This window comes from Urocitellus parryii, chromosome 8, assembly GCF_045843805.1.
Source record: "Urocitellus parryii isolate mUroPar1 chromosome 8, mUroPar1.hap1, whole genome shotgun sequence".
Classification (NCBI taxonomy): domain Eukaryota; kingdom Metazoa; phylum Chordata; class Mammalia; order Rodentia; family Sciuridae; genus Urocitellus; species Urocitellus parryii.
This window is the reverse complement of record NC_135538.1, coordinates 106390656-106405158: the sequence shown is the minus strand read 5'-3', so window position 1 is coordinate 106405158 and position 14503 is coordinate 106390656. Positions and strand designations below refer to the sequence as shown.

The 14503-nt window shown below is 32.3% G+C and overlaps 1 protein-coding gene across 1 annotated transcript in view; it reads right to left on the bottom strand.

Moving 5' to 3' along the window:
* Positions 1 to 14503, bottom strand: part of Supt3h (SPT3 homolog, SAGA and STAGA complex component) — a 458422-nt gene that overhangs the window by 124035 nt on the left and 319884 nt on the right. The window contains exon 6 of the mRNA XM_026394451.2: positions 12901 to 13040. Within this exon, the coding sequence (XP_026250236.1) occupies positions 12901 to 13040 (140 nt within the window). The remainder of the gene's footprint in view (positions 1 to 12900; positions 13041 to 14503) is intronic.

Below are 14503 nucleotides of genomic sequence, written 5' to 3'. Positions count from 1 at the left end.
ACAAATTTATTCCTCACCGTTGTGGAGGCTAGAAGTCTGACCACATGGTGCCAGCACAGTTGGGCTCTGATAAAGGCTCTTTTCCTGGCTTGCAGACAGCTGCCTTCTCACTGTGTCCTTACATGGCAGAGAAAGCTCTAGAGGCTCTTCCTCATCTTAAAAGGACATTTACTAATCTCATCACAACAGTCCTACATTTGTAAGTTCATCCAAATTTTATTATCTTCCAAAGGCTCCATCTCCAAATACCATTACATTGGGAGCAAGGGCTTCAATAAATTATTTTGGGGTGGTGGTGGTGCTGGGACACAAATTAGACTACAGTGTCTTTCAAAGGGCATTCTTGGGGAAAAACTCTGACAGAATCACTCTGATATGAGAACTAAGGGAAATAAAAGAACTGGACAATAGTGCACAAAGAAGTCTGGAAGCTGCCACATATTTGTCTGGTTCCAAATCACTGAGAGCTAATAGTTGAAGAAAGATAAGGTGGAAGATAATCAATGTATTTGGTAACAATGGAGGTTACCAGTGACTTTAACATGAGCAATTTCTATAGAGTCCTGGGGATGAAAGGGTAAGACAAGTGGGCTCTAAAGAGAATTGGAGACAAGCAATGTAATCTATTTGAGGAGTTTTACACTAAAGGAGAGCAAAAAAATGTAGCTGGAAGCTTTTTTTTGGTTTTAAGAAAGGGGAAATTACAGCATTTTTCTGTGCTGTTAAACATTAACCAATATGGCATATCAGTGTTGAGCTTCTGGAACAGTTCTTCTGATTGCTTCTCTTTTCTCAGTGAAACAGGATACAAGGAATCAGAGAACCAGAAAGGGGAGAAGTGCTAGAGATTTGATGAGAGAGGAAATATTTAAATAATCATTAAGTACGGTTGAAGCATGAGTGCACTAGGGACTGTTCCAGGATTGCTGGGCAGCAGTAAGGGCTATATGAGGCTTTTAGTTATAAATCTGAGGTAAAAACTAGTCAGCCTGATATTTCTCCAACCATGTTCAGTTCCCAGGAAACAGATGTACAATAGCCATGTAATAAGAAAAGAACTGGATTTAATTAGAATTGTGGCTTTATGAGGGCAGGAATAAGTGTGGTTTCTCAAATTCTAACCAATGAGGATCTGTCATAAAAGGAGGTTTGGAGACTAATTATTAAAAAGGCAGTTAACTCTATTAATAATGATGATCTAATAGGTAAAAATTTCCCTAACTTTTTCATAGAACATTCACAAAGAAACCACCAAAAATTCTACCAAATTCTTCAGCTAAAAATAATACATCTAATAGTCTGCATACAATAAAACAACTAAAATATTTAATGAAGAAAAAATTAAACAATCACTTGTAAAATATATGTCTCTATATTTAGAATATTCTAAGTAACTTAGGTCAAATGGCAATTCAAAAGAGCAATTTACAAAATACTATTTAATAAGTAGAATATAATTTATTTTAAAAATCTATAGGTTTTATCAAAAGCAAATGAAGAGGAAAATGTACAGCTTTAGTATTTCCATTATTAAACCAAAAATTATTCCCTTAGGACAATACTTACAAATGCAATTTCTGGATCAAAGAACATGTAGAGAGGAGTTTTGTTTTTAACATGTTTAATAGATGTTGCCCTATGTACTTCCAGATAGCTATATAACTTATATATGAGATTCCTATTTCTACAAACCCATACAAACATTGAACAATTCTTGGTACATTTAAACAAAACACATTTTCCAGCATTTCAAAATGTGAATTCTTTTTTTCCAGGTTTTGATTTTGTTTTTGCAATGTGGAAGGGGAAGATGAAATTCAGTATTATTAAAATGTACTACAAATGATTTGTAAATTTTCTTACAGATGTCTCTTGCCTCAGAAAATAAAATTTTTTTTAAACACCCAACTGACCTATCGCCATGATATGTATAAAAAGTACCAAAGTCCCAAACAAGTAGATGCAATGATTTATATTAATACCATGAGACACTAGTAGAAGATCTTATTAGTTTGAGGTGACTGATATCTCAAAGAAACAAAGTCCAGGGCCACCAAGACAACCAATTATTCTTTGTCTAGAGTGCATATACAAGATCATTCAGTAATTTTCTTTGTCTAACTTATTTCATTAGCGTAATATCCTTTTTTAAAGGCTAAACAATATTTTATACACATGCACACATAGATATGCACACATTCATACACATACAACATGTGTTACCAATTTGATACTAGTTCTTCAGATAGGTGTGAGTGATCTCATTGTGGTTATGACTTCCACTTCCATGATGATTAGATTTGTGGATCTTTTGCTGTTTTTTAATTTTTTTTTTTTTGCTATTGCATTGTGTGAGTGTCTTCTATACCTCGGCTATCAATCTTTTATCAGATGTATGGTTTATAAATATTTTTTTCCCAGTCCACAGATTGCCTTTCAGTTTCAGTGTTTTCTTTAGTGTATTGGAGCTTCTTAGTTTGATATAGTTTAATTTGTTAATATTTGCTTTGGTTACCTGAGCTCTTGGTGTGATATACAAAAAAACATTGCCCAGGCCAATGTCAATGAGTTTTTTCACTTATGTTTCTTTCTAGCAGTTTTAAAGTTTGTTTTATTTATCTTTAATCCATTAATCCATTTTGAGTTGAGTTTTGTGTGGTGTAAGAAAATGATCTGAAATATTATTCAGCAATAAAAGAGAATAAAATCATGGCATTTGCAGGTAAGTGGATAGCGTTGGAGAAGTTAATGACAAGTGATGTTAGCCAATCCTGAAAAAAACAAATGTCAAATGTTTTCTCTGATATAAGGAGGCTGATTCATAGTGGGGTACGGAGCATGGGAGGAATAGAAGAACTCGAAATAGGGCAGAGGAGTGGGAGAGGAAGGGAGGGGGCAGGGGGTTAGCAAGGATGGTGGAATGTGATGGACATCATTATCCAAAGTACATGTATGAAGACACGAATTGTTATGAACATACTTTATATATAACCAGAGATATGAAAAATTGTGTTGTATATGGGTAACAAGAATTGTAATGCATTCCACTGTCATTTATTTATTTATTTATTTATTTTTATTTAGAGACGTATTATATTTATTTTTATTTTTAAATTAATTTATTTTTATTTATATATGACAGCAGAATGCATTACAATTCTTATTAGAGCATAATTTTTCATATCTCTGGTTGTATACACAGTATATTCACACCAATTAATGTCTTCATACCTGTACTTTGGATAATAATGATCACCACATTCTACCATCATTAATAACCCCATGCCCCCTTCTTTCCCCCCCAACCCTTCTGCCCTATCTAGAGTTCGTCCAGTCCTCCCATGCTCCCACTCCCTATCCCATGTCATTTATTTTTAAAAAATCAATTAAAAATTTTTTTTAAAGAAAAGGATCTGCCAGGTGTAGTGGTGCATTCCTATAATCCCAGTGACTCAGGAGGCTGAGGCAGAAATACTGCAAATTCAAAGAAAGTCTCAGCAACTTAAGAGCTGGGGATGTGGCTCAATGATTAAGCACTCCTGGGTTCAATCCCTGGTACCAAATATAAATATTAAATAAAAAAGAAAAGAAAAAGATCTAATTTCTTTCCTTCCTAATTTTCTTCCTTCTTTCCTTTCTTTTCTTCCCTCCCTCCCTTCCATGTGGACATTCATTTTTCCTAAAACCTTTTATTGATCAGACTATCCTCTTCCTATTTTGTGTTCTTGGTGCCTTGGCTGAAGATTAATTACTACATATATATGGATTCATTTCTAAGTTTTCTATTACATTGGTCTATGTATGTATTTTTAAATTTTTTTAGTTGTAGTTGGACATCATACCTTTATTTTACTTTTTTTTATTTTTATGTGGTGCTGAGGATCGAACCTAGCACCTCACACATGCCAGACAAGTGCTCTAGTGCTGAGCCACAACCCCAGCCCCTATATATGTATTTTTTATGTCAATTCCCAATTTTTTTTTGCTTACGATAACTTTGTAATACAATTTAAAATCAGAAAATAGGATGCCTTCAATTTTGTTCTCTTTCATAAGACGACGACTATTTGGTCCTTTGTGATTTCCATATGAATTTTAGAACTGTGCTTTTCTGTTTCTTCGAAAAGTGCCATTAGGATTTTTTGTTAGAGACACCAATGGATCTGTAGATTGCTTTAGGTTGCATGGACATTTTAATTCCTCTAATCTACGAACACAGGTTATTTTTCCATTTATATGCCTCTTCGATTTCTTTTATCTCCTTGAATAAACTTATCTTCATCATTATACAAAATACATGTATGATGATGTGAGGGGGAAAAAAAAGAAATGTGTCACATTAGATTGGGTAGAGAGAAGTGATGGGAGGGGAGGGGAGGGGAGGTGAAGGGGGGACAGGAAGGGCAGCAGAATAGACACTAGTATTGCTGTATGTATATACGTGTCTGTATAACCAATGCGATTCTGCAACCTGTACACTTGGAAAAATGAGAAATTATACCCCATTTGATTCAAATGTATGATATGTCAAGATCATTAGATTGTCATGCACAACTAATAAAAAAGAATTTCAGACATTTCTTTGAAAGACAAAGAGATTGCTAAAATCAAAATTAATTAAAGAGATGATGATCAAATAAAATAAGTGTTGCAAACTCTGAGAAAAAGATTCTATTCTTTCTGATACTATGGTATTTAAATAGAACTATTGTCTTGATTTCATTTCCAGATAGATGGATAATGAAAACTTCACACAGAGCTACTCCTAGAAAAAGGGGCTTCAATTCTTCATCTGTCAACCCCAGTTCTCTCCCTCCCCTTCTTTTGTTGCCCCATGCTTGGATAATTTTTACAGATACAGTAAGGGATACAGTCGCATTCTTGGCAGATATTTGTGTATGTGCTACATTTTGGGAAATAAAGTTGTATTTTTAATTATTTAAGTTATTTAAAATACAATGGTAGAGTTTTTATGTAATAAAGCATTCTTTCAAAATAAAAACAATCACCCAGTATTTCTGAATTTTTCTAAAGTGTTTTCCTAAAATGTGGTCATTTTTGTATTTTCAGCTTCTCCATTTGCCTCCTGAAAGCAGGACATTTAATGTTATTAATAATGATTGTTTTCTATTCTTTGAGGTGCAGAAATACTACAAGGTGTAGAAGTCCTTTCTTCAAAGTAATACGTTTGAAAGTAAGATTTAGTAAGATGAAATGCCCAAATTGTTAATGTTTATCACTAGTTACTCAGCAGTGCAGTTAGGATAACTTCTATAGCTAGAATACGAAGTTACTGCTAAAACTTGAACAGGAATTTATGCAAGCAATGAAAACCTTTAGCAACTGAAAAGCACCAATAAAAGATTTGCCAAAGAAATCCTGGTGTTGAAAAGGCACATAACTAAAATAATTATATGGTTACATCTTTTTATAATCTTACGTGAGTCAGAAGAAGTAACTGATTTTATATAATTAGAAATTGCATTTTTAAAGTAGAAAAACAGTTATAGTCACACTTCCAGCTGTAAAATTACATCTACTTTATTCATTGTATATGGACAAACATTTCCTGAAAATTTATAATGTTTGAGGTACTATGGTAAGTGTAAAAGAGATGAAACTAAATAAGTGCATGCCCTCAAGGAACTTATTGAGGAAGTTAAAGTAAACAAACATAACTAATTACACCATAATTTATCATATACTGAAATATCTGAACTGAGGTATTATAAGATGAAGAACAGTCCAGGAAAAGAAAACAAAGCAAATGTCTTATTTAGGAAAACGCAAGTTTAAGAGAGTTCCTTCCTTAGTGTTTGTGAGTGTATGTGTGTGTGTGCAGGTACAGTACATACACATAAAAAGTGGGGGTGCTGGGAGGATGGGAGATGAGGATGAAAAGACTCTTGTAGAAAAAAAGATAGCCATAAAAACCAGTATACTGGCAAGATCTGATCAGACTTTTTGTGAACTGATGCTATAAAAAGTTCATGATTGTGTAATTGTGATTAACTAAATATTTATGACTTAATCCAAAATTCTTAATTCTAAGTGAAGAATACAATGACATTGAAATACATCTAGTTATACTGAAGAGCCTCGTTTGTACAATTTATCAGAAGGTAGGGGCAACAATAAGTAAACTAATGGTAGCTCCTTACCATAGATGCAAAGAAGAGAGTAGAGAGAAATTATTTAAAGAAGCAATGATCTGTTAATTTCACTAAATAAACTGAAGCATTAAAAAGACAAAACTCTTGACACAGAATACACTTATTTTCAGATTTAGAAACACTAACTTGTTGAGATTAAACCAATAAACATAAATAAAAACCAGACTATAAAACAACAATCTGCCCACCTACTGTGGAGAATGTGGGTGAAGGAGAAAGAATAGGGAAATATAATCCACAAAATATTCAAGGCAAAAATAGTTTGGTTATTACAACAACCACAATTTGAGAACTATAAACATTAAATGTAAATTAGTGGTAAATCCTGTGGTATTCTTAAATTCAATGATATTTTAAAACTCTTCTCTGCCAAGGTGTTTTATAAACAAGTTGGATGTCTAAGAAAACCCTTGAAATGTATCCTAAAAGAGAGGATTTCATTTTAAAAAGAACAAACTGAAATTACTTGAGACAAAATATTGATTGGTTCTATAAAAACTTAAGTGAACAGTTTAATCAGTATGTGTTCATCAAATCCATTTGTGCAAGAATAAACAGCAGCCCCACAAAGGCCTGCACACATGTATTATCACTGGTGGACAATAATGTTTATAGTTAGTAGTGCTGATATCTATCTTTACCCCTTGATGTGGGAAAGGTGGAAGTGAACAGTAATCATTGTTCCTACATTTTACTACCAAATCCTGATTTAAAATATTCCTTCTCAATAACAAAGGATACCTGTGGATGTCAGATCATATGTTCTGATTTAGATGAGGAAAAACTGGATTTCTGAGTAAAGTTTCAATGCTACCAACATGTATTTTGCTCCACAGCAGACTTAGGAGAGGGTCATGGAGGGAAAAAAAAATTCTTTTAAATCTCACCCCAAAACTAATGGTAATGAATTTTGAATAACTCTGAAGGTAAAAGACAAATGGTAGTAATACTAAAATTTATCATAAAGATGGCAGTCATCTGAATTATCTTGTTGTAACATTTTCCCACAGAAAGCAACAATGTGAGATTATATATTCAGAAATACTAGAGAATAATTAAAAAACAAACAGAAATAAAATAAACAAAAATCCTACAATCACCTCTACTTTCACACAATGCATGGATGTACCAAAGAATAACTTTAACTTAGTTCACAAAGAAAAGAAAATCCTAAAAGATCCTTGACAACCACCTGTCAGATCAATGGTATTGGCAAAGACCTGGGTAAGAATTAGAAAATGCTAAAAACAAAACAAAATAAAAACCTGAAAATGTTTTCTACTTTATTTTTCATGTCAATAAACACTGAAAGTGTGTTCTCCAAGGGAAATTTAGACAAACATTATTGAACTCACAATTCAATTCTGGTTAAGTCAAATGTGTTCAGAAATTCAACCATTTCTTTCAAGTTTTCAAATTCATTAGCATTCAGTGGTTCATACTTATCCCTAGTCATCTTTTTTTATGTGGTATCAGATGAAATACTTTGTATTTTACCACCCTACGTTTCTACTAATAGTATGTGCCCAATCCTCTTATTCTTCACGATTTTATAGGCAAAAATGAATTTTGCTAATTGCAAGCAGTTATCTTATGCTCATTATTGTTATTTCTCCTGTGATTTGTATTTACCTTTACTATAAGAGGATAGATATGGATAAAATATAATTTGATAGCAGATGCAAAGTCACAAATAGAAATCAGAGCTACATCTTATATGTAAAATTTTGAGTTCTTCTACAACTAAATAATACTACCATTTTTGTAGCTTCTAGGTCAGAAAAACATAGTAAGTTACATTAATGCTGCCCTGTATAGCTAGAAATATCAAGTCCTTGAGGTGCTTCTATTAGCATTTCCTGAATAATAATTTCATAAAGTACTTTTAAAATCATTTGAACAAAAATTACCCTTAAAATAACCAGACATGGCAATATGCTCTTTTGATGAATCATATCCTTTGTTGACTCTTCTTATGGACAGTTGAATAGTTTATCAATTAAAACAGTAGACAAACAGTTTCCTCACTGATGAGATGAAGAGGCACTACATTAAACTGCAGAATGATGACTAAAGAAGGTGTGGGGGTTAGGTAGGGGCCACCTACTCCTCAGGGACTCTTTGGAGCTACCTGAATAAGATTTTAAAACTGTTGCTTATTTATAAAATTTACACATATTCAGCAGATAGATATTTATTTGAATCTTATTTCCATGAATCAATCTGTTAAAGATCAGGAATGGTATGTTCCAGTCTCTACCACAAATGCATTTCTGTGACCTTTCTGAACTACCCAAAGTTTTTTTGTTATATTGAATGCTCTGGGATTTATATTTACTTTATTTTCAATATAGGCAACATCATTCAGTAATATAAAATCACTGTCTTTATTCCATTTAAAAGCTTTTCTCTTTAAATTCTCTTTCAATGAAACTAATGTTGTTATCATTAGCATTTGGGGCTGTCTGACATATCTCTAACTGTTCTTTTACCTTTAAAAATAAACTGGTCTTTATAGGTTATGCATGTACTAATATGTAACAACAAATCCCAGCATTATGTACAGCTATAATGCACCAATAAAAATATGGAAAAAAATCTAGTCCAATGATTTACATTCCTATATACTATATCTATATGGACATAGGTGTATATATTTATATAAAACTGTGCATATATATATATATATATCTATCTATATATATATATATAAACTACATACATCTTCCTAGTCTTTCTACTTTCTTTTTTTGGGGGGTGGGGGTACCAGCTATTGAACTCAGGGGCACTTGACCACTGAGTCACATACCCTTCCCTATTTTATATTTTATTTAGAGACAGGGTTTCACTGAGTTGCTTAGCACCTTGCTTTTGCAGAGGCTGGTTTTGAACTCAAGATCCTCCTGCCTCAGCCTTCCAAGCCACTGAGATTACAGGCATGTACCATTGTGCCTGGCTCTTTCTTCTTTCTCTTGTTTCTTTCCAGTGCTAGGAATTGAACCAAGGGTCTTACACATGCTGAGCAAGTACTCTAGCATTGAGCTACAACCTCAACCCTATCTTAATTTCTTAATGCCACATACATTTAAATTATTAACATTTTTTGAGTTTCAGGTTTTAAATCAATCTGTTAATTTTTTGATATTTGTAAATGTTTATCTAAACTGGTATTAGTGTTTTTTCTTTTGTGTCATTCTTATTTAAGGTATATTTGGACTCTTTGATTTTAAAAGCATTTTATTTTCCTTTCCTTCATAATTAATAAATATCATCACAGGTAGAAATAGGGACTAAAAGAAAGAAGACACTTGAAAAATAGAAGAAGATAGAGAACTTTCATAGTCATTTACTCCTCATGGCTCTTTGATATGTTTTCTAGTTCATTTACCTGTTAAAATTTCATAAGCTTGGGACAGAAAATCCCTAAGGATCACAACCTCATAATACTTGAGGCACAGTTGAACAATATGCCCAATTTCTCTTATCATTCAAGCTTGGTGAGACGCTTGTTTTAAAAATTGATAGCCATTTCATTTCAGGTTAAGCAAATTCAAATAGCCATCAAGAATACTACTCAATTTTAAGGTTATTAAAAAAACAAAAACTTTTAGGTCTGGTACAGTGACACATGACTGTAATCCCACTTACTTGGGATGCTGAGGCAGGAGGACTGCAAATTTGAAGCCAGTCTCAGCAACTTAGAGACCCTGTCTTAAAATTAAAAATAAAATAAGAAGGAGTTGGGGATATAACTCAGTGATAGAGCTCCCCTGGGTTTATTTAAAAAAAAAAAGCTACCTTAAATTTTATTTCCCACCTTTCTGCTTTCTTTCCAGATTAAAGTATGAAGCCACTGACTTAACATAAATAGACACAGGATTTTCTGCACCCTAACCTGTTTAAAGACCACTTTCTCCAGTAAGTTATAATTCTTGCTCTCTAATACTCATAATCAATTTGAAGACAGGAGTGAAGACACAGTTTACTTAAGTTTTTAAAGTGTCCACTGTTTACATGCCCTCTGTGAACTCAGTAGCTAGATAATTTACTTTGCCAATGGTAAACCTGAGTTTCTCAGGTTCCTCTGTAAGCAGAGTAGCAGCATCTTAGGTAGAAATGTTCTGTGAATGACAATACTTCTCCCTTTTTTCTAAACTTCTGGTTTACACCAAGTCCATTTACTTGATTAGAATTTAAAAAATGAAATAACAAAACATTATCAACGTCAGAGCACACCTGCCTCATTTAGGAGGGGAATAGGTATAATGAGGGGTAGCTGGAAGAGAGCTGTATTTTTATTTATTATTATGATTACCGTTTTCCAGCTTATACTTCTCAGTCCTTCAGACACTAAAAATGACTCTGAACATTTTTAAATTTTATTTGATAATCTGAGAGGCTCTTCAAAGATCATATTTATGTATCTCTACTAAAGATACACCCAAGTGTTAAGAAATTTGGTGCTGGAGGCCAATAAACAAGGTAGGAATTAATTAGCTATCTTGATGATGAACTAGCAAGGTAAAAGGATGTAAAAGTAAGACATTTTTCATATTTCATGTCACATAGTACTTAATAGTAATGAAGTACATTAGGAGTGAAACACAAAGGCAGGCACACACATATAGCTGAAAACCATAGCAAATAAGCCATTCTGTTTTCTGTATGCTTGATCAATGTTTTGGGACAAAACTGGAATCCCAAGTGAGATTTTATGTCTATAAAAGTTTCCCTCTCTTAAATTAATTTAAATAAACTAATGAAACATCATCATCAACAACAAAAAGAACACAAAGTAGGCATGGTTGGTAGGTCTATACCATTTTCATATATTCTAGAGGAGAAGACAGTAAATAGTTTTTGTGACTCCAAGTCATACTTAGAGGAAAATCAAATCACTCAATGATGCCAAGAATGATTATTCTACTGCACTTTAAAAGCAAGAGATTGCAGTCTGTGAGTCCAAAGTGGTTTCAGATGGACTGCCACAGTTGTGGTTTACTCTTGAAACTGTAACTTGTCAAATTAGAAGCAGGCAAGGCCTTTGCTCTTAACAGTTCCACTTTCTACTGTCTATAGTTATGTCTACAAGTCCATCACATTTTATTCAGATGCACTCTGTTATATGGATGAGTAGAATATCAAAACTATTTTTTATTGTCTGAGTTACAGAAGATTTTAGTTATAAAAACTTTACCTGTTAATCTCTTGCTTATTATATAGATGAAGCAGAATTTCACTAATTTTATTAACTATTGATGTTTTATTATCCAATATAACATAGGGAAGTGGTATACAGACTATGTAAGTGCTCAAGATTTTTCTACTCTTAAATTCCAAATATTTTATTGATTTTAACTAGTACCTTACTGACTTGATTTTCCAAGCATGAGCTCAGAGTTACAAAATGCTCCATTTCTTCTCTTCCTCATTGATTGTGGAATCCCCTTCTGGGCAACAAGCTTGATTAGCTAAAATTTTCACATCAAACTTGAAAAGCTACTTGTTCAATTTTAATTGTTTTATGTAGACCCTTTCCTTAATGACTTTTAATGCCTATTTTTATAATATAAAATATTTTAAAAATAAAGCATAAACAAGATTTTCTCTCTACATAATACATCATAAACAAAACCATGCCACTAAACAATCATATCCTGTTTAGGCCATAATGACACCAGAAATGCATGTTTATCATCTGTTTTGGACAACTTAGCATGTTTTTGGCCCAAGGCAAAGTTGAACTAAAACCATTTGCAGTTGCCCCAAACCAAGATAACCACACATTTCTAAAGTAATTGATACCTAAAAGAACATTGCCTTTAGATCACAGTTCATGATCTAAGCATACTAATTCCTTAAAGAAGGTTGTTACAGTATATAAAGCATTATGTCTATTGGACTTCCTCCAGAATTTAACATGAAATAATTTATTTTTAGCATGTGTAGATAAAGTGTATGATAATGTAGACATTTAGCAACATCTTTTGGAATTCTGGAATTACCTCTCTTGCCCAATTTAAAGAAAAGAGAAAAACTGTGATGTCTTACATGTAAAAGTATTATAATAAGAATATAAGACCACTGCCTTGCAGTTTGGAAGGCATGCAGACAAAATTATTACTCTTAATTTTATTGAAGTATATTTAAAGAATCAATTTTATTTATAGATAGCTAAAATAAGTAGAAGACATATGTTTTCTTCTTCATTGTTACAATGAATCTATGGAATCCAAATATATGTCACTAACTTTGTGTTACAGTGATATAAAACATGCAATTGCTTTAGATACTATCTTAACTGATGAGGCTGACCACAGCCTATTAGAAACAGTCTAAAAAACATCTCTGCACTCTACAGGCCAAAACAAAAGCAGTAAAAATTACCTCTGCCCCAAATACAACTAGATAATTTATAACAAAAAATAAGTAAATGATTAATTATGTACAAGTTTTAATGAAATAAAACCCAGCAAATGTCAGATCCAGATTAGGGAAACCTACTCACTTTTAAAGAAACAGAGAAACACTAAGCTATTTCCTGAACTCAACTGTAAAGGCAATGTCTGAATCTTTCTCCAGACCTTACTCCTCTGTATACTGCTGCCATGAGACATAAAACAATTGATTTGGGGATTTCAGAAAACAGTTGAAGAATACAAGAACCAAATATACAAGCACCATGATGATTGTTACGTTACTGTAAAAAGAGAAGCATGTACTATACCTCCATTCTTTCTTGTTTAACTTCATCAATTTCATCATCTTCAAACATTGCCAGAAGTTCTCCTGTCTGGTCAATAGAGTTGAGAAAGTCCTGAGCAATTTTTTGTCTTTTGTTTGTGTTACTGTTGCCACTTAGTTTATCTTCATGAATATCACGGAAGAAAGAAAAATAGTCTCAGTAAGTTTGTCTGCATCAACCATTGCATTTATTAAATACATAAAATTCAGAATTGGAATTCTCTCACAACTATCTTTGAAAGGAGAATTCTTGTAACCAAAATAAATGTGGAAGTCATATAGAATTAAGTCATCTATACATCACAATCAGATCAAAAGAATAAAATCAAGTTATTAATTACTATAGTAAGTGTGAAAGGGTTATATGATTACTTTTTAAAGATTCGAAAAAAATACTGTTATATACTATTTATAGTTGATACTTGTGAAACAAATAATAGAAAAAAGTGAAAAGTAAGAATATATGAGATAAACACAGTCACTAGTAACATTTTGTTATAAAATGTAGTCATGACCAACAGCACTAAATGAGATAGAGTAGGATAGCATCTGATAATAAAAGGAGAATTAACATAAACTTTTATGCAACAAAGATAACAGCAAAATGAATAATAAATGAATAATAAAAGGAAAACTTATTAAAAAGCATAATTATGAGATATTTGAACAATTTGACAAGGTAAAGTTCATGGATCAAATGTGTTTTAATAGCTATAAAGATATGAGAATTCACTTTATTATCTTAGGTCCATAAATCATTTTTCTTCACTTTTATCATTTTTGTTAAAAACTTTATTTTCAAAAGTTTTCATAAACATCCATAAGTGAAATGTTGCCTCTTCAAGTGTTTTTTCTTTAATTCAATGTCCCCACTTTCTTCCCTTTTATCAGCCAATCTCAAATTCCAGATAGATATGACCCACATTAACCATCTAGCAGTCAGTATCACTGGTACAGTACCATTCATATACATTTTTATATTTTAGAAAACTTTTGCCACATCTTATAATTCTTATATATCTTAGATTCTTTTACTTTGTTTCACTCATCTTTATGTTTAGTCTTCAGTGACACCACAGGCTTTATATACATTTTTAAAAATATCTTTTAATGTGTATAAATTTTTAGTTGTAGATGGACACAATACATTTATTTTATTTATTTATTTTTATGTGGTGCTGAGGATGGAACCCAGTGCCTCACATCTGCTAGGCAAACACTCTACTACTGAGCCTCAACCGCAACCCTTTATATACACTCTTATTCTTCTACTTTATTCGATCCCTAGCTACATAGGAACATTTATTTCCCCCATAGAAACCTAAGCATATTTTTACAGAATTCTAGGAAAAAACTTTTTAAAACTTAATTTAGGGTAAACTGACATATTTAATGCCCTTCAATTACATTTTCCTTTCTTGTTGTGTTTGTTCCTAATTTTATTAGTTTTGATAGTCAAAATTGACAAATTTCCCCCTATTTCAACTCTCGGGATTGCTCTCATTAAGTCCTACAGATGGTTGTACAAAACATTTTGCTATTCATTGCTTTGTAAAATACTTGTCTTTGTCCTAATATTACTTAGA